We start from the raw sequence: 24350 nt of genomic DNA on the forward strand, positions 1-24350 counted from the left end.
TTGTACATTTAATTTGAATCATACGCTTTTCGTCAATAATCTCCATCCTCACTCCTCAGCGTGTTGACCATCAGATTTGACAAAGTTGTACCTAATAGATTTGATTCATGGTTTATAGACAAATATCCATAATTAGGCTATAAATAGTTGGTATAGGCTATTATGTAGGCACTTATTACACAATGGAAGACAATAGTTAAAAATATAGGCTATACCTATATCTATAGACTGCATTTAAAATGGAATTAATAAATACGGTACCTAATCAGACTAGAGAGGGTTTTGACGCTCAATGGCTCAAGTCATCCTGTAAACACGGACGCCTCCACCAAATATGTAAGCAAGATCTGCCTTCACCGAGTATGTAAGGGTGGGAAAATGAAAAACAAGAAATGATCGTACAGGTTTTTGATAATTAAAACAAAACAATAAATTATTTGTACAAAATTAGAATTATAATTAGAAAATAACGAAATAATAATAAACAGATGAATATTTCAAGGGCTACTCGCTTTGCTGCTAGTGAAGATTCATTTGTTGTGGTTATGAAAAATTTAAAACAATGACTCAGTAGTCACCTACCTTTATGAAAATGGCTTCCCAAATTTGGCATCCACTGGTTGAAACGCGACGTTAATTATTAATTAAAAATCAAAAAAACTGATCTAATGAAGTGGGTTCAGATCCCTTCCTATTCAATAATACAATTCTCTTTAAACTGCCCGAACTGTGACAGGAAAACTGTATTATAAAACAAGAACAAAATCTATCCCCTTCACCAGAACAGCCGGACTTTACTCACAGTCCTATCGAACGAGCTCACACACCACACAAAAGTAAAATTTTGGGTATTAATATATAACTCAGTCAATGCCAAACATGAAGCCATTTCAAATACATATTTTTATCAGTCGCACAAGCGAGCACGTTTGTTATCAAAAACAAAAGAGAAGCTACAATAATTTTGACAACAAATGAAATAAACAATCTTTCTGTCGATGACAAAAATCGTTCAAAGACAAAAACACTGTTCATTAAACTTTTCTAAATTAAAACTCTAAAATCCTGATCAATATGAGATAAATATATGATTCATATATATGTCCCATATGACCAGGTGACAATCCCAATTTGTGGAGTTGGGGATTTAATATTTAGTAGGAGACCTTGGTATCACTTATCAATCCTCCAATACTAAGTACGTTTGAAACTGTGACCTGTGTACTGTAAGTACAGTAGTTTTTAGTACAGTCGTTCTTGTAAACTCTGGGAAAACTTATTCAAACTATAAGCAATACGGTACCAGCAGATACGGTACCTAGATATTCAGTATACGTTGGAAGTTCCCTCTAGACAAACTTTCCAGACATTAGCTAAACCTTTCTTTGTTTTAACTGAAATTCATATATTTCCTGTCTATTAGTTCCCACAAAGCTGAGGAAACTTTTGGTTTCTGGCGTATCTTTGACGCAGTTTCAAACATTTCTTGAAAAAATTATAATTTTGAGTGTATGATTGATTTTTTTAATTCCTTCTAGAGGCCCAATTGAGCAAAATTTGTACGAAACTCAAATTTATTTATGTTTATAATCATCCATAATAATCATTATATATATATATATAGTACAACTGTCTAGTCAGTATGCCTACTCTATTTTGATTAAACTCTTAAACAAAAGTAATTGGGAAAACATTTCCAATTCTTAAATTTTTCCTTGTCTTGGAAAGTTTGGAAACCCCCGGTACAAGCCCCCCAATAAGTTATTCAAATCAGCACATAAGTAATTAATATTCAAATTCCCAGAAGAATTCAGAATTGGGAGTTGGGTCGTGGCTTGGGAGTGAGATTTGGTGTTGAAGCTACACCCCAGACAAATGACTATTGAAGATGGGAGTATTTCATGCTAACATTCCATTTGACATGGCAGTATTCACAATTAGGCCCTACTAAAAAGAAAACGTTTTCCCTCGTTAACAATGTTTTCTTGTAAAATCTGTTATGCAGGAATCCTTCAAGTCTTTTTATGCTGACTTTCTCTTTCAAAAAATAACTTTCTGTTTGTTCGTATTATAAGTTATAGGTAGTCTAATTACACAATTTAACCCCAACTATACAATTCCTACCTCAGTTTAAAATTTGTGAGGGAATCATAAAGAAGCATTTCAATAAAGCAATATTCATTTTACTAAATGCAGTAAAACATCACTTAGTGCGGTATTTTAAGATGATAATTGGAACAGTAAAAAAATGCTTAAACCAATAAAAGATTGAGATAAATATCACATATGTCAACAATTAGTGCTTAGCCACACAAAGCGTTTTTCAGGCGTTTTCAAACGATTCGGCAGGGCAGAAAGCTCTCCGATTGCTGATTGGTTTGGCGTTCGGGAATCATCTGATAATCAGTCAATCGGAGAGCTTCCTGACCTGCCGACTCGTCTGAAAATGCATGAAAAGATGCTTCGTGTGGCTTGGCCCTAATTCTGCAATAAATTTTATAAAACAAAAGATTCATCGTCAAACATTTGCTAGAATATTCTTGAAATTAAAAAGTGAAAAATGTTTGTCCACGGTCCTCGTAAAATGGGTTCAGATGACTCGAGTGGGAGTGAGGGGGAGGAAGATGATGCAGGAGATCTGCTCCAGGTATTTCATCACAATTCACAAAATATTCCTACAAAAATACATTGTTTATTCACTATTAGATTTTGTTGAAGGTCACTCTGTATTTTTGTAATATATTAGTCATGAATGCATCAAATTCTCTTTTTAAAATTACTCAGGTTTGTACTATTATCAGAAACCAAATTTCTACCTAGCCTGTATAATCTATTATTTTGGACCTTTTTGTCATGTGTCCTTTGATCATTGGCAATTAAATCTTATTACTTTTACAGAATTTGTGTAGAATAAGTAGGCTACAGTGAGGTCCACATTATAATGGCAGTGGAGAAAGATAGCAGAACGACGTTGCTCATCCTCTGTCTTGTCAATGCCTTCTATAGACGGTAGCTGATGCCTGATACAGGTTTATAATTGATGTGATATTAACTATTTATTCTCATTTAGTGTAATCAATCATATTATATCAAGCAAGAAATTATATTTTCCAATAATTTCATAATTAGTTTTCATGATTAGAATGAAATATTTTGTTAATTATTAATTCTACATCGTTGGAAGACGATCTGGCAACAGAGCAAAGCGAGAAAGAGATAGCGCTATCCGCTTTGTTGACTGATAGACAAGGATAGCAATACCATTGCCAATCAAACACTGCCATTATAACGTGGACCTCACTATAATATTGAAATCACCAATATCATATTTGTATGATTATTGGTAGTTTTATTGTAATTTTGAATTGCTAAGTGTTCAAGAAAACCTTCTATAAATTGAAATGTTGTTCCTTTCTATGAAGATGCATTCTACAATAGTTGTTTGTGTTAGCTCTCTATGTTAGAAGGACTATAAATCGAGTTCCAATATTATACTGTTGATGCCTTTTCAAAAATAAGTGCTGGGCGCAAAGTTGAGACAAAAAATAATTTTCATCCTCTCAACCTACAATATTATGGGAATTTATTTTCCAATGGAACATTAATACTGCCAAATCTGCAACTCATTTGATGACCTCTCAAGTCGACTCTCCAAGATTAAAGTCAAGTTATGTTGTACACACCGTTTTGTTATCATGGATAATTAAATTACATAATAAAAGCTCATTTCAATCTGTAACAGAAAAATATCTATTTATATTTATATCAAGATCTTCTTTATTTCAGTAATCTAAAGGACAGATGGGTACAGGTATTCATGTAAAATGTGGATTAGTGAAAGTAAAGCTCCAAAAGCTTGTGGACTGCTATAGGTGATACTAATAATTTCAACAATGGAATTAACGGAACATTTTATAAATCAAGTCAATAACATTAAATTTATTAACAAAGTTTAAACCAATTTTAGATGGTTTCAGTTCGTATTCATTGTAATTGAGGGGCCATCACTGCTCATACATCACAATTGCTTAAATACAATAGACCTGTATGTATTGTTCTGGAAATTGAAATATATATATATTTCTTGTTTGCATGTGATGTCTGTCACCCAATTTATTGGTTGTATGTTGCAGAGAAGGAGAGAGGAATGCGAGCGAAAAGCTCGGAGAGGAGAAATGGATCCAAGGCTGGAATTCACGTTCCAGCTCTTGATAGACGGCACGGGACTCCATCGCACCGACATCATGGACCACGTGTTCGATGGAAATATGGTAAACAATTTTCCAATAATTTTTACCAAATTCATTGTTTACTTGCAATTTTCGATTCAGCAAATACTTATATCCGTTTACATTATTTTTACACTGTTAATTAAAAATGAAAGTCGTGGACGTTCAATGAATAAGTAGATTCAATCTTCATGTAATAAGTTGGTGCACCAGAGACAGCAACATCAATTTCATACAACGATTCCAAAACAATGTGCTAAGAAACATTGTGGATGCTCCTTGGTATGTCAGGAACATCGATCTTTATAGAGACCTGCACGTCGACCTGGTGTCCACCAAGATCCAGAAGCATGCGAAGAGGCACGAGGGGCGACTGCACCAACGTGACGTCGAGACGATAGACAAGGGAGGGTTGGTGCGGAAACTCAAAAGGAGGAAACTGTTTGAACTAGTGTAGTGCTTGTTCAAGAAGTCTAGTGAAAGAGTAGAGCAGTGATTGAGTGAATCTAGCTTCTAATATGTAATTAGCTCAATCATCTTATATTATACGTTTGGGAATTTAATATTTGGTCGTCACATTTTTTGGAGGAGACTCATTACCTAACTTCAGAAAAATCTTTCATACAAATCTCCATTTTCTTCTACAAAGTCTTTACACTTTTGAAATGATACCGTACAGTCAATGTAACTACAAAATAATGTAATGTACTTCATGCATTTCGTTTAAATAGATACACAGTAGGTTTTTGATTTTCATTGAAAGCTAGAGAGAATTATTTTAAGTTACTCCGCTAAATCCTTCAATGCTTCAACTTTCCGCTGGTTCCTTTTCAATACGATGCCTGTATTTCAGTAAAGTTTTGCTGAGGGTGATGCTTTGATTTGAGCTTGAGGCTTGTGCGTAGGAAATTAGGCCGGTTGATGATGGTGATGATAAGAGATGATTAAAAATGAGATATTCCATGAAGCAAACATGTGAAACACAATAAAATAAACATGTAAAACACACAAAGCAAGTAAGTCATAAGAATCTGAGGCATCATATTTGTATTATTTAGACATTTGATTATGTGGTCTCTGATATTTTTTTTACTGAGAACGTCTTGATTAGCTTCAAAATAAGTTACTATGAGACTGTTATTACAGTTTTCAAATGTTGTGTAGAAGATTATCCATGTGAAGAACTTAGAAGCAGCTACAATAATATTCATCCTATTATATTCAGAAATTATATTTCATTATTTTGAATTTTAGCTGGACGAGATAAATCAGCTATTCCTACCGCACATGCGCAACAAACTATTATGGTTTTACCAGGAGGTTGATGAACCTGATCCAACTCCTCCCGTCGAAACAGTAAGTCACGTTTAATGCCTTATAAGTTATAGATGCCTTATAAGTTATAGATGCCTTCAATCTTCATCTATTGACAAAAATACATTTTTCAGCAAGAATATTCTAGTTACTCGAGATATTTATCACTAGGCATAGTGTTGATAAATCACAGCAAAATAAGTCACTTATAACACCGAAACAAATAAAACGTCTTCCTTAGCAGTAAGAAGTCACTTATTCTATATTTTTCACAAAAGCAGGAAATATTTATCCTAATTCACTTCATGGTTCAATTTGATTATAAATTATGGTATCCAGTTACGTTGAAGGGCAAAATTCAGTCGGAATGAACCGGAAAAAATATCCAACAATTAATAATAATACAGCTCTCTGCCTTGTTGAAACAATACAATATTCCTAAACTAGGTGTCACAATCCAATTTAAGCAATTTAAAAAGACTTCGACATAATATATATGGTATAAAAGATCTTCTATTTCTGAAGGCTTCCAAACTGAAATAAAACATACAAAGAAGTTTGCTCTATCAAAGAGTTTATTTAGAGTATAAAATATTATGTCACTGTCAGTGAAAACGTCCCGGTGTGAACTTCCAATCCGTTTTTCCTCATTGTGATTAGTTAATTGAATGAATTTATGTTTTTGTAATAAGTTAAATAATATCACCGTTAGAATAATACAATAATTCACCTACGTTACATTTGAATGCATGAAAACTAATTGCTTGAATCCAAACAAACTCATCTGATATACGATTCTTATTGAAGTATAATTTGATTCAAATATTATTACCTATTCACGTTAATGGTTTAATCAATTGAATTATCAAAGAGTTAATCATTTATAATACCACTATCACCTTATTCATTCCTGTGTGAAATTTTTAATCCTTTGTCCATTCTCCCTCATTGTGATTGGTTAATTGAATAAATTTATGTTTTTGTTTCTATTTACCAATATCTATATCTCTAGAATAATTCAATGATTCTCCTATAGGCCTACTTTGATGCAAGGGAACTTATTACTTATTGCTTGAATTCAAACAATTTCATTCGATATACTATTCTGTTCAAGTATTATTACCAGTAATTATTATTGCACAGTAATATCATGCTTATTAAAATACTATTTGATTCAAGTATTATTGCCTATTTATGTTGATAATTATTATTCATCAATTGACTCACATATCATGATCGTTTACATTTTTGTTAAATAGTATTTGAATATTCAGGTGAAAGCAACCGGCCTGAGAGCAGTGGCAGCCGCCCTACCCAAAGCACAGGCAGGTCCCAGTGGTTCGCACAAAAAGAAGAAACTGTTCCTGACGGATGGGTGGCAAGTGCCTCTCACCGGCATCTGCATCTATATGTTCAGGCTCAACACCGGCAAGCAGCTTCCCGAAGAGGGCTTTCATAAGGTCATATATTTTCACAACCATACAATTGAAAAATTTTATGAAATATGTGTCTGAGGGAGAAGGTTATGTAAAAATAAATAAATAAATTGTTTCACTACACGTTTGAAAATGAGCTACAATATGTATTGAAATCATTGAATATTCAATGTAATCATTGAAGGTCAATTCAAAGTTAGGCCTAAATTATTGAAAATTTCAAATGTTTTACATGCTTTTTTTTGTATTTCTGAACAACTCATCCAATTTGTAATTGATACTTCTCTATCTGCTCGTTTTCCTTAGTAGAAACCTGAGATATGAAAGTAGGTATAGTCATTTTGTATTTAACTATCAATTGACTCATGTTTCTATTCAATGCTAGTGTTGTTAATGAACATTTTCTCGTGATACCTAGTACTGTATATTGATGTTTCATAGTTTCTCATCTGTTTTATAGTTTACACATCTTGCTTTTACAAAGTATATTGCTTATTTGGTATAATTTCCTCCTTCATTATTAATTGTTTGATTTCAAATTATGTTGATTCTTGATTTAGTAATAGAAGACATTGTTAAAGTGTAATTCCTTAGCGACGACTCTAGCTAGACGCGTGGCTAGAGTCGTCGCGGCTGGAGCACATAATCTGTAAATTCATTAGATTTTTATGTTGTATGAACGTTATGAATTAGCGACAGATGAATGAGAAATTTTGGCTACTATACTGTTTCAAGATTCATATACGAGTATATATATATAAATATATGATGAATCATAGAATGTAATGAGTCTATAGGTTATGTGCTCCAGCCGCGATGACTAGCCACGCGGCTAGAGTTACATCTCGCGGCTAGAGTTATGAGTCTCTAAGGAATTACACCTTTAAAAAACAAAATTGCAATGTGTATGCATATTCTCTGGAATGTTATTCAATGGTCTGAATACTTGTGTAATGACTAACATTGATAAAACCAAATATAGACATATAAATATCATACTGATAGTTTGTTACTCCAACATATCCTTAAAAAATGTGTTAATTATCTAATTTAGAATTGTGTTGGTTAGGACCTTTTCTCTGGAATAATCGATGCTACGAAGATTGGACTTGTGACATCAGTTCAGCGAGTGATGGAGCATGTGTTCATGGAGGCGTTGGCTCATCCATCTCCGGAAAGCGAAGAGGAAGAGGGCAATTGCTTCATGGTCAAGAATCAACTCCTGCCGGGACTGCGATCATTTTGTAGCGCATTGAAAGGCAATTCTTTTTTCATTTGATAAAATTTTATTTTTAATTTATTAGATAAGTTTCCATCTATTTCAGCGAATTGGAAGGTAAAATATTTTGATAGTTCTCTTTTTAATTGGCATTTGTCAAGTAAGTCTCTAGTCTTCAAATAACTTTCTTGATCTCCCAGCAGTTCTACCCAAATCAATAAATTATTTATTTCAAATTTTAATGTGTTTCTATTGTTGGTTTTCATTCTACAAAATAATTAATCTCAAATAAGTTTCCAGCTCTTCAGATAACTACCTTGAACCCCCAGCAGTAGTCGCAGTAGCCTACTGGTAGGCATTAGGGCCTATACTCAGATTCACTGTGATTATTCTACTCAAATCAAAAAATTCTTTATTTAATATTTCAATGAGTTTGAAAATCGTTGGTTTTTATTCCATAAAATTATCAATCTCAATGTTTCTTTGATGACCATTGTTCACAGTGGCGAATAATAATAATTTTTTTATTTTATATTTTATTTATTCAATACAGTATCAAACAATACAATTGAATATCGTCATTAAAATGAACTTATACCTAATAAAAAATACTAATTTTCATGTTATACATAATATCACAGGCTATAGTCACAGTTTACAGTCTTGTATTAGTCATATTTTCAACATAGTAATATTTAACATCGTTATTTTATAATATATTCACAGCCTAAATATGATTGTCACATAAAAAGTCATTAACACTATAAAAACATTTGTTAGAAAGGTAACTGTATAAATCTGTTTTGAATGTTTTGTTTCTATGATCTAAACTACCAGGCAGTTTATTCAGGAATTTTGTCCCAATGTAACTGGTCTTTTTTTCAAACATAGCTAGCCTATGAGGTTGCACAGTCGAATCATTTCTATTCCTTGTATTGTGAGAGTGTACCTGTGCATGAGTCACAAATCTATCAATATTTTTTACAACATACAATATTGTTTTAAAAATAAAAATGCACGGTACTGTTAATATAGACATTTTCTTAAATTATTCTCTACAAGGATGATTAAACCCCAGGCCCGCCAAGTACCTAATAGCACGCTTTTGTAGTACAAATATCTTGTTAATATTCTGTAATGTTGTGCTACCCCAGAGCTCTATACCATATGAAATATGAGAGTAAATCAGTGCATAATATAATGTTTTTGCTGTTTCATTGGGCACATACCTAACCATGTTCCTTAATACAAACAGATTACTACTGATTCTAGTGGCCAATTCATCAGTATGCACATTCCATGAGAGATCCTTGTCTATCATTAACCCCAGTAGGTTTGCCTCTGTTACATTTTCAACCATTGAATCGCCAATACTAATCATAGGCTGGAAGAGATGATTTTTAGACCCAAATTGAATACACTTAGGCCTACTCTTTTGCGGGTTCACTGCCAATTTTGACTCATTATAATATTGTGCTACCAAATTTGTTTTAACATTAGCTTCTACCTCAAGATCATTCAAGTTTTTGTTGTTGAACATCAAAGATGTATCGTCAGCGTAGAGTGTAATATTCAAACCTACTGGGACTGAGGCTTGCACATTGTAAGTGTAAAGGACAAAGAGCAATGGGCCTAAAATAGAACCCTGTGGCACCCCTCTTGTAACACTCAATCGCATCGATTGAGCTACATGAGACTGAGATTCAACTGTAACAAATTGAAACCTATTTGTCAAATAGGACTTGATTAGACAACTACAGATTCCTCTTATTCCAATATTTGAAAGCCTATCAAGAAGTATGTCGTTATCAACGCTATCAAAGGCCTTTGAAAGATCCATGAATGTACCGATAACAAAGTTTCCCTTATCAACCTGTTCAATAACATTCTCAACAAAAGTGACCGCTGCAGTAATTGTCGACCTACCTTTTACAAAACCATTTTGACAAGCTGAAATTAAATCAAATTTTTCGAGGTAAGTCATTATCCTGGAATAAATTAGTTTCTCAAATACCTTTGACAGAGATGGAAGAATAGAAATAGGTCTATAATTTTGTATATCAGTTCTAGCACCTTGTTTAAACAATGGTTTTACCTTGGCAATTTTAAGTAGATCTGGGAAAATACCCGTTTCGAAAGCGTTATTCATTATGAATACTAGTGGTGGAGCTATTTCAATACAACATTCCTTAATCACTGTCACTGGGATATTATCAAATCCAACACTATTTTTCGTTTTGATACTTTTTATTATTTTTATAATCTCATCATTATTAGTTGGAAACAAGAAAAAATTCTGTTAAAATTTGAATTTGAAGAAGAGGAGTCATTAATTTGTAGATTTGATTTTTGAGCCTTTAATTGGGTGCCATTGATATGAAGAATTTATTAAATGCATCAGCTACCTGCTTGGAATCAGTTAAATTTTTTTCATTTTCTTTTAGTTCTATATTAGGCTGTGTTTGTTTTGTTTTACCTCTAAATTCATTAATGATTTTCCAGCTTGTTTTTGATTTATTTGAAGCTCTCAAAATTATATTACTCATATATTGCTTTTTTGCCTGAACAACTTCATAATCATAAATTTTTTTAATAGCTTTCAATTGCTCCATATCAATTCTCAAACCATTATTAATTCTGATTTTAGCCACTTCCAAAAGATGTCTTATTTGCTTAATTTCGTCGGTAATCCATTCACCTTTTAATCTCTTTTTGCTCTGAGTTTTTTTTCTTCTACATCTCAAAGGGCAATTTATGCCAAGATGAGACTGTAAAATTTCATGGAACCTCGCAAATTGGCTGTTTACATCTATTGCATTATAAACTGAAGCCCATGATTCACCACTCAAAGAGGTTTTCATTTTTATTATGTTTTCATTAGAACAAGTATACATTGGAATACCAAGTTGAATTTGTTTAGACTTGAATCTGGTGGAATCACGTGTGCCATGTGTGCGAAAAACCTGTGCAGTATGGTCTGATAACAGTGTATGAACAACCTGTACTGAATATATACCTTTTTCAATGTTAGTGACAATGTTATCAATTGCTGTTCTGCTTATTCTAGAAATTCTTGTTGGCTCTTTAATCGTGTAGTGTAAATCAAAAAGATTCAGAATATTTACAAGATTTCTATGTTCAGAAGAACTATCTAAAACATTAATATTATAATCGCCTGCAACAATGACGTTATTAGATACATGACTGCAAATACGATTAAATAAAATTTCAAGGTTTTCAAGAAATATATTAATATCACCGCTAGGTGATCGATACAGACCTACTATAGCATACGGATCTCCATCAATCTTAAAATTGAAGCCACATATTTCAATATCCTTAATGTGACTCAAATCAGAAATATTAATAACAGTAAATTTATGATCAATAGCATTCAAAAATTCAAGACTGGCATACACGACCACTCCTCCTTTTCTCATATCAACTCTGCAGTAACTACACACTAGAGACATGTTATTGATAGGTAGGGAATTGATTTCATAATCTTTCAAGCCATGCTCGGTCAATATTAAAATGTCTGGTTGTTCATCCTCCACCAAGATGTCTAAAAGAGCTACCTTACTAACTATTCCATCAATGTTTTGATGTATTATTTTCAAACTATATGAGTCTTTAAAATATCTATTATTAATAGTGTCTTTGACAAGGTATCTTCTATTATTATTTTCTTCCACACCCCTGTCACAGCTTATTAGTTTCCCTTATCATTTAATAATTTGAAAACGTTATCACACATTTTACTTAGACTAGTTGAGCCCAACCTATTCAAATGCAAACCATCTTTGCCTAAGCCTTCTCTGGTGTTGATGAAACTATTGGGGTTAACAAATAGTACACCCAATTTGGCGCATTCACTTCTGATGGAGTCATTAATCCTCGTAATGTATGAGTCACTCACTGAACGCCTTAGTATTATTCCGCTGATTATTATTCTTGATGTACTAAAACATTGCTTGGCTGTCCTTATCATGTTCCTCATCTCATTCACCACGGATTCTTCAGATTCTCTGCGGATTGAATTTGTTCCTACATGAATTAATACACTTTTATAATTCTGTGCTGACGATTTTTTATATTTATGTTCAATCACTTTAGTTAGCTGCTCGATGCGTATTCCAGGACGAACATCAACAATACAATTTTGAGGAGTCACGTTTCTAATCATAGAGTCGCCCAAAACTATATTCTTATTTTCATGAAATCTACGTTTTTTCTCCTGATATCCTGTAGATTCCCATTTGCGACGGTTGTGTTCATAACTGGTTGTATCCAGCGCCGGAAATTCATCGTCATTAAAAATTGGAATGTTTGATCGCTTTGACCGAGCTTTTCCAGAATATTCTAGTTGACCACCAACATCAAATCGCCTAGATTTAGATCTCAACAAGTCTTCATACTTATTTTTCCACTTATTGGCATCATCCCTAGACAAACTAACTTCACTCCTAAGAGCATTGTTATCTGCATTCAAAGTTTCAATTGTCGTAGACATACATCTAAGCTGATCTTTGACAGATAAATTCTCTTTTTCAAATTCAATCATCATTGACTCGATGTGCTTCTTTTGTTCTTGGAGGGATTCAATTTGCTTTTGTAAATCTTGAGAATGAGCTATTAAATCATCGCGTTGTTGGAGTAGCTCAACTGTTTGCAAGCTTGGAGAAGAACTTGTTGAGATTGTTCTTGAAGTCGGTGTGTTTACACTCATATCACATGTCAAGGGGGGAGTTATTTTGCCACTGCCAGGAGTAGTTGGTTTCATGTTCATCAACTTTTTATTGCCTACTGGAGTTGTCTGCTCTATAGAAATGTCATCGTTAATATCAATATCCTGATCAGGTGCAGTATGATTATGCAACCCACTTTTCTCCAATACTTTATGCATTAAGGCGTTCGTTTTCAAAGTTGCGGAACATCCATTGAATAGACACCTAAACGAAACTCTCCCATCCAACATTGTACGTTCTTTTCGGTAATTAAAGCCATCTATCTGAATAGCAACATTATTCCTCTGTGTTGTGAATTTCTTTATTATTGAAGACATAATGATATTTGAAAAAATCACTAGCGATTATGCACAGTTGTTATTATTCAAAAAGTTAATGAGTGATGGCGAACTGTTTATGAAAAATTATGCGAAAAATATGGAATTAAAAAGTGAAAAGGAAAAGGATAGGAAGAAAAATGCCAAGAGAGCTGTCAAGGCAGAATACGGAAGCTCCTGATTGGGAAGAGAAAAAGGTTAAAAGCTTTGAGTCTACTTTATACACTCTACTTTCTACGTTTACTATCATAGTCTCATTTATTTGAGGTAAAAGAGTGAAACATTGTTGACGAAAAAAAGTTCAAAAACTGCCGCGCTAGGTTGTCATAGTAACACGTAGCCTAGATAAGAACCAGCAATATAAACAAAAACCAGCTGGAGATTATCTGCTTTGAAACAGTCAGCGGTAGTATAGATAACTTTTCAGATTGTTGCCGTTATCAGAGTATGACTTTCACTTTCGTTATCACTCCTGAAGCCGGTAGTTGCTCAGTTACGATAGTCCTAGTAGAACCACAAAGTCGAATTAGGAACAAGAAATAGCACGTGTAGTGTGTAGGTCTATGCCGGTTAAGAAAAATGGAGTCAAAACGTTCAAAAATTGTATGTGGTACGCGTATTTAAATCACTGTTACTAGTCACTCACCCGTCATGTAGTCATGGAATTCACTGAAACAGGTACTTAGAACTTTCATAAACTATCCAAATTCTTCCAATCTTTTATTTCTTTCAAATAACCACTGTAAAATGATGAAAAATACGGAGCAAATAACTAAAACAACTTTTCAGGGCAGCCCAGTGCTACCAACTCTCGTTTTAAAGAACGTTTACTCCCGAACGAATGCTGACTGAAATCCCTGGGCATGCGGTGACAAAGGAGATTTTATGTTTCGTTAATCTGTATGTAAAGTAGGCCAAATATGTGTGTGAAAACATGAAATAATTACGATTTGTTCATGATGTAGAGTAGACTGTGGTTGTATTGACCATTTTGACTAATTAATAATCATTTGTAACCTCTGTGTGCGCACCAAACAATTCAAAGCTGTGAACTTATCTTATATTCATATATTCTTTTCTATTATTAGCGATTATATTCATGTTATTACATTTCTATATCATATTTTGTACTTGCAGTATGTGAAGAGGTTTGCGATGAGCCCAATTTCTTCCTTGATAACATCATCATACTGCAGAATGTGGGCAATGCTGCTGAAGCCAAAGAACTCATAAGAAATCCCATCAATGTGCAGACACTTGAAGAAAGAGTTAAGCAGTGGGTCAAGCATGTACAAGAGGTGCGTCTTCACATTTCAACTATTTGACATTTCCTTATTGGTAACTTGTAAATCTTGCGTAGATAGTATTTTTCACTCAATGAAACATCATATTTGAATGAATTTGATTATTCTAATTATTTATTTATTTTAGTGTAGATAATTAATAAATTGGATCTCTCTTTTGATTGCAGCAAGTGTTGATGGAAAGTGAACAACTCAGGAAAGAGAACGACTCAAGTGGACCTCAAGATGAGCTCGAGTATTGGAAAAAGAGAGGTGCTCAATTTTCACAGATAGTATCCCAACTGAAGAGTTCTGAGGTAAGTGACTACTTGAAAATATTAGACCCAGTTCTTATTGTTTCTTTTTAGTTTAAATTCTAGCAAGTTCTATTCTTGCAATATCTTGGCAATTTCTTTTATGAGTACGGCTGAAAATATTGGTCATATTCTACACTGTCTAAATCTTATCTACTGTAACAAATTTTTGGAAGAAAGTGATCAATTGATTCTTATCTTGATGTTTTTGAAGTTAGAATTTTGAGTTCGGTGAAAACTTACCTTGTGATTATTTATAGCATTGAAATTATCTTTATTCTTCTTAAAAAGTACAAACAATATACAATATACATATACAAAACTTGAATAAGGTTGCTCACATGGGCAAAGCCTGTGTGCGAGGAACGAGTTCCCTATAATTCCATATACTTGAATATACAATGATACAATACAATTGAAAAACACAACAATTTCAACCAATAATAAGCACTAAACCATAACATATTACCAAAATAAAAGAAACAGAGCAATAATAATTATTAATTACAAGAAATATTACTTATAGACGTAAAATGATAATGGTATTAGGATACAACAAGAAATTAAACCTAAAAGAGACATTCCAAACACACTCAAAATCCCTCAACACACCGTACACATTAAATTTCGTATAAATTCATTTGAATTTTCCTTTTTATATGTTTTACTTTCATTTTTATTCATATTCTATATCAATTTTTAATATTATTGTATACTTGCGATCTTATCACACTACTCGACCACTATCGATCAGAATAAATTGTTACTATAATTCTGTAAATAAATAAATAAATTGATACTATAATTGATACTGTATAATTCTCCATTTCCTCACGATTCACACTAAGTATCCATTTGTTGACTAATTGCTTGAGATGGCTTATTTTATTATTTTCGGGATTTTTTATAAATTACAATACCATGATTCGGCATGCTTATGAGTCTCCTAATAATTGTCAGTCTTTTACACCAAGTAAGCACAATTTTAATCAGGGGTTCAGAACTATGCTAATTCCGTTTGATAAGCTGATTGCAGATAGCTGATCCCGGTTGATGCATCTTGTTTTTGTATAATCTGTATGAATCTGCTTCTTTCCTACTCTTGTATATTCCAATGAAACACTATCGTCTGTTTATCGGAAGGAGAGACAAAACGTAAGTATGAAATTAATGACTCATATCAGCTTAATTTATACTCATTTTGTAAGCATAATAGCAATGAATAATATAAGCTATTTATAGTTGATACTAGTCATTAACTTTAGACTTAAACAAGTGCAAACTTTATTTTTTGTCTCTCCTTCCAATGAACTGACTATACATTAATCATTGATTTTTGTGTTTATATCACAATAGAAATTTTAAAAATACGCTTTTTTCATTTGTATTCCAGGTACAATTGACAATCCAGTGTCTCCTACTTGCACGCAGCAAAACTGTGAGGCAGTGGAAAGAAACAGATTATAAAATAACTTACTGCTATAATGAGGCCAGAGATAATGCCAAGTTTATACAAGCAATGGAAAAATGCTGTCACGCTCTCTACCTGCATGATCCAGTCAGTATATATCTACTATTATTGTATGTTTTGTTGTTCGATAATTATTTCTATTATTGTATATCCTAATTTTCTATTCATTTAGTGTTCGTTTGAGATTTTTTGATACTTAATTAACGCATTGATCCATTCCATAGATATTTTTTTAACCCATAAATTGTTTCGAAAACCTCAATATAAAGTTTGTTTAAATTAATTCATTTTTAATCAATTTTTATTTTTCAGAATCCATAAATTGTTTTGAAAACCTCAATATAAAGTTTGTTCAAATTAATTCATTTTTCACCTATTTTTAATTTGATTTTGAATTCAATGATGGATATTGATTATTTAGTGCCGGTACTCAATTATATATCTACGTCATGTTGAAATCTGGTTAAAAAATTTCCAACATGTGATGAGAAACGAAATTTCGTTTGGTCATTGTTCATTTTGATGAATTGTTTGATTTGAACATTGTTTATTGTGCAGGTGCGAATGAAAGACTCAATCCTCAGCCTGCTGCAGACTGTTAGACTCATTCACAGCGTTTCTCAGTTCTACAATACATCCGAGCGTACATCATCTTTGATGGTGAAGGTGAGTATTAATGGTGCTGGTTCTAGACTCATTCTTTCTCTATATTTATTTGATATCTGGAAGGAATTTGAATACAACCCAGGTTACCAGTTAATATTGAATAGTTTGAATTAACTCTTGAGTATAAATGTGACATTTTGATACCTAACTACTTGCTTGAGATGTTTCTACCTGTGCAAGTTCCAAGCTGTGAATATAGTCTCATTATTACTGTGTTGCTGGCAGAAACAGCGATCATCACAGAGATTCGCAAGTTGACCTGGTTTCTACCAAAATCCAGAGGAATGCAGAGAAACACAAGGGTTAACTTCACCAACACGACAATGTCGTGACAATCCAAGTCCTATACAATGGAGGATTGGTGCGCAGGGTTGAAAGGTGGAAACCGTTTTAATTAGTTAAGTGCTTGTTCAAGTTAGTGTTCATTGATAAAACAGAACAGTTATTGAGTGAAATTTGTTTTAGTACAGTCAATAAGTATCCTTATTGAATATGAAATAGAAATTTATTTGCCCGGAATTCATTGATTACAAACTGCATTGTAAATCAAATTCAATAATAGCAGTAAGAGATTCCAATGATGAACTCACTGTTTTATCTTTCCAAGTAAGTAGTCGCCATGTTAGGATAGAAATCATTGTATTATTAGGTTCTATAGTTTTAACGAAGAAATGCTTTTAATTTTGGCCATTCCACTTTATACAGTAGGCTACTAATAGAGACTCGTTCAGTGATTTGTGTTTATTGTGGAGAGGTTTATCAAGGGCCAAAATTCATTGAAAACTTTCAGAAATTCCAGAAACTTTCAATAACTCAGGAATAGTGTTTTGTCACGACGAAGTGTCTACGAATAAATTCCGGTGAATTTTTGCCCCTGATAGACCTTCAGACGACAGGAAACTGATCAATTGAATCTTCTATGGTGCAAATGGGAAAAGGGGGGGCCATCATTACAGTGATGATAGAAATGAAGAAGAAGATTGTAACGTGACGGCAAATGAAAAAGCATACATCAACTGTACAAGACAAGAGTACTCCCAACATAAACAAAAATAAACCTATGTTGTCAACAATAAATGACATCCTTGTAATCTAACAAACATCTCTAATAACCCAACATAATATTGCAACCTAAACAAAAAATCTGACATACAAATGAAGAAATGCAATGCAGTTTTATGTGATGTTTGTTGCAGATCACAATCAGATGATAGAACAGTGCAAGCAGTACGTGACATGTCGAGGCAAGGAGACCATCTGGTCGCAGGAGAGAAGCGACGTCCGCGAGAAACTGCTCAACTGCATTCGCCTCAACAGAGTCTACCACAACACCTACACTCTCGTCAAGCGCCAGCCCTTCCTGCCCAACCAGACCCCGTTCAGCTTCTCTGAAAACTACGTTTTCGGCAAATTCGACGGCTTCTGCGATCGGTTGGGCAAAATCATATCAGTGTTCGATCTGCTCGATGACTATAATAGCTTGTTCGAAAGGAGAATGGAAGGTAAAAAACTATTGTCTTTCTTGAGAAATAATTATTGAGGCAATCAGTTTCAATTTTGGAAATTGTGATCAATTTGGAAGGAATCTAATCATCAAAGTAAATTAGTTTAATCCATGTGATTATTCGTTAGTTGATGATGGTTTTTGAGAATAACAGCATTTTTTTGATATGCTCAAGCGTTCAATTTTGTGATTAAAATGGCCTTGTTGTATTTCGAATTGATCACCTTGAATTCTCATAATTCAACAGTTTCTACATTAAAATAGAGTCATATATACGTGAATTAATTTTAAATTGAAATTGAATGATTTGATCTAAAAATCCTCCTAATTTTTGTGTTTGACAATCGAATGAAGAATCATTCAATTAAAATTAAATAATTAAATATTTAATTTATAAATATTTAACTAATAAATATTTAATTTACAATACAAACATAGAAAACATCAGGAGACAACGTATTTATATAAGCAGTGAAATCATTAATACAAGCCCCTAACAGTATATTGAATGTGCGAGAATAACTAGAAAACAGGATATCAACACCTGGATCAAATGAAATTACTTCTTCTATCTATGAGATGTTTCTTTCAAAGTTTACTCTTCTGACTTGTGTGCTTGCTTATTCTACAATCCTTTGTAATTCATCTAGTACTTCAAATCTTTTTTTTTAACACCTAGTCCTATCGGTCTCTTTTTTCCATCCTTCCCTTATTATTCTTTCCCCATCCCATCCTTTCATATCTACCGTCTATTTACTTTTCCTATACCTTATTACCTCAAGGATTGAAGGTTTTCCTAGTACATGGATATCCATAGTTGGAAAAACCCTCCAATCTTCCATCCTTTAAAAAAAATTGAAAAAATTAACTATTAAAAAAAGTCTCATGATCGTGCTCTTATCATTCGTCTTTAATACATTGAATTATGATTGAATTTAAACCAGTTTGCTTGTCCCTGCATTGTTCATTATAATAATCACTGTTACTTATTTCATGGTATAATAAAACTATTTAACAATTACTATTCATAATTATTCTCTTTTCTCTTACAGGACTACTCCTTGGAGAAGGTAATTATGTAATTTTATTTCAAATTAATTATATGAAGCTATATTTATCATATTTATATATTATTTATATTTATCAATATTAACGTATTATTTTCTTCCGTAAAAAGTAAACATAATACAGTATTATTGAATTATTGTTGTTGAAAAAGAGTATCTGTATTTGCGTTTCATTCAATTGGATCGAACAAACTATTATAAACGATAATCACTCATTCATTCACTTTCTTCATTCACTCTAAATTATGTTGCATCAATAACGATTAACATAGGTACTATAAATCATATATTTAGAGCTCTACAGATTTGATTTAACTTTAGTAATAGCCTTTCTTATTCACTTGAAATGAAGTTGCATCAATAATAATCAGCATACTTAAATAATATATTCAGAGCTCTACAGCTTTGATTTAATTATATTCCACTGAATTCCTCCACTAAGCATAACACTAAGCATTGCTCCTGGCCGAATAACTGATAGATTTCTGCAGTCTGATGAATTATTGTTCTCGTTTTCAGCGCTTGATGAATCAATGAAAATATTCGAGGTGGCCAAAACTGGAGTGATGAGTAAAGAATACGATTACCTTGATCAACGGAATAATGAATTCGATACGGATTTCGATATTTTCATTCAAAGAACAACTGATCTCAGAGAGCATGTCGGTAATTTGATTGAGGAGAATTTCGCCAGCGTTTGGGAGAGCCCTCAAGGCATACGATTTCTCACACGTTTTGAAAAGGTGAGTATTCTCTCACTAAAGTATACTCTCATCTTATTTTGTACACTTGAGATTGAAGAGAACCTTCTCTAAGTAGTTCAATTTTGGTACAAGTTTAATACTTAAATTTTAATGAATCAACCACACCATGCTGTATGACATTATTTTGTAAATAATTGAAAAAATTTAAAAGTACTGAGATTTCTCATATCCTACTATTTATTAGAACTGTAGACCTTTGTAGGCTTTTAAATAACAGTTATAGTGATTTACTAACTTTATTCCTTACTAGCAGGTAACCCGTGCTCCGCAAGGCTCTATTTTAAAACTTGACAAACTGAAAGCTTGACGTAGTGAAATCTTGAAGAATTGAAAATAGGCCTATAACTATCCTTGGTTAATTAAGAATCTATATGCAAAATTTCAAGTTAATCAGTCCAGTAGTTCAGACGTGATGATGTGTCAAACATAATTTTTCTATCCCTTGCGTGTATAAGCCAGCTATTTCCTTTAAAATAGTATAGATATAATAATGATAGATAGATGGATGATTTATCAGTATCTTTGAATGAGAATAAGCTTTGAACGGTTTGATATATCAATGTGCGGTTTTCACCATTCATTTTCCCTTGAAATTCTGTTTTGAAATCAGGTATCATAAATGATCAACTTCCAATTAAAAAAAAATGAATTTGGATTAAAAATGCTGGTTCCAAGATTGCGGACCAAACTTTTGATGTGATAGAAAATCAGTTATACTTATTCGAATAGGATCCCCAATTATACCTATTATCTAATTTCCCTTTTAAAAGGAATGTTCAGCTGCTTCTATTCAACAACTGGAAGCATTACAAATTGAAAACTTGACGTAATGAAATTTTGATGAATTGAAAATAGGCCTATAACCATCCTTAAGAATCTAAACCGTATGCAAAATTTCAAGTTAATCAGTTGAGTAGTTCATACGTGAATTTCCTATCCCTTTTCTGTATAAGTCAGTTCTTCACTTTATTATAGTATAGATTGAGAAACTAGTATCTGTTGTTACATCATTATTAATTTCTAGTAAACTGACAGTGTTTCCACCTTCAGTATTGTTTGACCACCATCTGTTCTCATGCTTCAGGTTAGTGAGAAAATTCCATTAACACGTATGGACGAAAAGTACAGTCGTATATTGAAGTACTGTGAACAGGAAGTTGAGAGAATCCTGAAGTTATTTCGCAAGCAAAAAGATGACCCACCATTGTCAAGGAATTTTCCTCCAATTGCAGGTAAGCTTATTTCGATTGCTTTTTCTTTTAAAAGTTTTTGAAAAACTTTAGGAAATATAATAAAATTGTAAACATAATTCTTCTGATAATATTTATTGTTCATTCTATCTTGAAAATTGAAAAAGGGGGAAAACTTTGTGTTCCAAAATTAAGGTAAAAAATGCTTTCAATACTGTATTTGAGAGATTATGGTTGTTGATAGAAATGGGAAAATAAACTTTAAATATTGAAAGAGTACTATCCTCTATATAATGTAGGCTACAATTACCCATATAAATACTGTATCTTAAATAAAAACAAGTCTAAATTTAATATGTCTCCTTACTTCAAAAATAGTAAGTTAAAATGCGACTTCTTGAAAAACTATATATAATGCATAAAAAACGCTCGGTAAAATTTATCATTAAATTCCAGAAACTCTTTGTAATACTTTATCATAGAAATAAATTCTTGGATTTCATATTGTTTTCAAAATTTAAAATAAACTGAATTTGATTTAAATAATGAAAATCACTCCACTGTCACTATAAATTAACAGACATTGATTAACAGACATATTGAGACAATAATGAAGTTTAGAAGAACAAACAATATATTGGAGAGGTTGGAATTGTTTTGTTTTGTAGGGCGTATAAAATGGTCGCGATCGTTGCATTGTCACCTGGACGACTTGGTGAGCAGCGCCTCGGCGCATCCCGTGCTGAAGGTGATGCCCACCACCATTGAGTTGGTCAGGAAGTACAACTACGTCGCCAACACACTCATCAACTACGAGGAAGAGCTCAAGAACATGTGGATGAATCATAATGTAAGTTAAAATTATATAAAACAATACAATAATGTTGTCTCTACTCAAGCAACTAATTAAACTTGTAATTGAGAGTGAGAGTCGGTCATTAATTACCAAATCGACTCAAAACTTGTTGTTGATCCAGTCAATTTAGGATCCACCCTCACTAGGAATCAGAAGTTTAATCATACACTTATCAATTTCACAGATGAAAATCTACAGATCAGCCATTTTTTCTAAATTTATAAACACGTATTAATATTTCTGAAATATTCCTAGATGTTGCGCATTCCAGAATGCTCATGTAACGTCCATTAACCAAATGTGAAGTAGATACTGTAGAGCTTGCCGTGCTACCAATTTATCCTAAATAGGTTGAATAGCATTTTTCACTTATTAACCTAAAGAAAGTTATCGGCTCCAAAATGGTAAATTCTTGATAAATTATGAATGGATCTATTGCTAATGAATAGGAAATCCAGTTTTCAGAGCAAATCAACTTATAATCTTCATAAGAATTTTGGCAATATACAACACAAATCCACAAAACAATACCTTACAACACTTGAACATATAGCATCATTACAAGCTAAAATACTTATCCATTTATATAGTTGAAAACAATGGCTATAGGCTTGTAGACACACAAATCAAATTATACAAAATTAGAACACCATAAAACTGTTCAAATCTCAAATTAAAACATTATAAATTTCAATTAAACAGAAAAATATTCAGAGTGCACAAAACACTTTCCATAGCCAGCCACCATTTTTTAGAGAAGGGCTACAAAGATAGCATTTTAGATGAAGCCAAAAACAGTGACGACGTTATGAACACGTCATCGATATTAAATTCCAAAAAATTATAAATTACAAGTTTAGAATTTACATTTTACATTTGTTCTCAATAAAACTTTATTTCGAAACTGTTATTTTAAATTTATTTATCCTCTATGCTATTTATAATGATCTGTTAACTCTGTTTCGGTGATACCATGGAATGTGCAACACAATTATTTATGATAAATTCTCAGTTAAAAGTTGTCCGCATATCGATTACTCTGATATTTACTATCAAGTTTTATAGATCTCGAATTGAAGATTCGATTTTAATCAAGAAAAAAATGTAATATTACAAGCTCTAGATAACTGATTCATATTAATTTAAATACAAATAACATGCATAGGTGCAGATTTTTTTAGAACTGAGGATGTATAATATTGCTTATTTTTCATTATTTTATTTCCATCATTGGTGTTGAAAGATGTTTTCTACTTGTACTCAATTATGGTAAAATTGATTCTATTTCATTTTTATCCTATTGTAAAATTTTATTTGATTTTTATATATTTTTTCAATAGTTTTAATGTTCTATTCTATGTTAATCAGGTGTGGTAATTTATTTTTTTAGGTGTGGGTAGTTGACGAGTGTCTGAACAAGAGTCTGCTCACAATCTCTGAAGAAAGCGGGAAGTTCAAAGTTAACCTGGATGAACGCATTGTTCTACTCATCCGTGAGTCTGAATGCCTGAATAAAATGGGACTTCCTGTTCCAGTTGTCACCAAAACTTTACTCACCAAAGCAGATTACTTTACACATGTTAACGACTCTCTTCAGGTGAGTACTACAGAAAATTACAAATGAAAAATCAATCTAATATTAGATTGATCTACTCACAATAATGAATTTCTCATTTGATTTATGTATATCTGTAGCCTACTCTATATTATCTTGAAATTCGAAGTTTACTCCCTTTTTAATAGTTCCTATTGAACCGGTTCCTGGGCACAGTGAGACGTGTCAAGTTGGACGTGCGGCCCTTATTCCTACCGCAACTGGTGCGTCTGGCAAGCATGCTATCACCTGCCTTGAATAGCATCAACTGGACTGATCCATCCTGGAAAACGTTCCTGAAAAACACCACCGACGCTATACAAGATTTTGATGTGCTTGTTACCAGGTAAATAATAATTTTCATTAGTAATAAACAGA

The 24350-nt window shown here is 32.6% G+C and overlaps 1 protein-coding gene across 1 annotated transcript in view; it reads left to right on the forward strand.

The window, feature by feature from the left end:
- The first annotated feature begins 2568 nt into the window (after positions 1 to 2568).
- The window catches only part of LOC111047566 (dynein heavy chain 5, axonemal), a 145677-nt gene continuing 123895 nt past the window's right edge, over positions 2569 to 24350 (forward strand). The window contains exons 1-16 of the mRNA XM_039431399.1: positions 2569 to 2647; positions 4134 to 4271; positions 5484 to 5585; positions 6818 to 7003; positions 8049 to 8238; positions 14401 to 14561; positions 14735 to 14863; positions 16254 to 16418; positions 16890 to 17003; positions 18199 to 18499; positions 19554 to 19571; positions 20088 to 20311; positions 21417 to 21564; positions 22191 to 22372; positions 23769 to 23975; positions 24122 to 24318. Of these exons, the coding sequence (XP_039287333.1) occupies positions 2585 to 2647; positions 4134 to 4271; positions 5484 to 5585; positions 6818 to 7003; positions 8049 to 8238; positions 14401 to 14561; positions 14735 to 14863; positions 16254 to 16418; positions 16890 to 17003; positions 18199 to 18499; positions 19554 to 19571; positions 20088 to 20311; positions 21417 to 21564; positions 22191 to 22372; positions 23769 to 23975; positions 24122 to 24318 (2525 nt within the window). The 5' untranslated portion in view covers positions 2569 to 2584. The remainder of the gene's footprint in view (positions 2648 to 4133; positions 4272 to 5483; positions 5586 to 6817; positions 7004 to 8048; positions 8239 to 14400; positions 14562 to 14734; positions 14864 to 16253; positions 16419 to 16889; positions 17004 to 18198; positions 18500 to 19553; positions 19572 to 20087; positions 20312 to 21416; positions 21565 to 22190; positions 22373 to 23768; positions 23976 to 24121; positions 24319 to 24350) is intronic.

This window comes from Nilaparvata lugens, chromosome 6 (assembly GCF_014356525.2).
Source record: "Nilaparvata lugens isolate BPH chromosome 6, ASM1435652v1, whole genome shotgun sequence".
Taxonomy (NCBI): domain Eukaryota; kingdom Metazoa; phylum Arthropoda; class Insecta; order Hemiptera; family Delphacidae; genus Nilaparvata; species Nilaparvata lugens.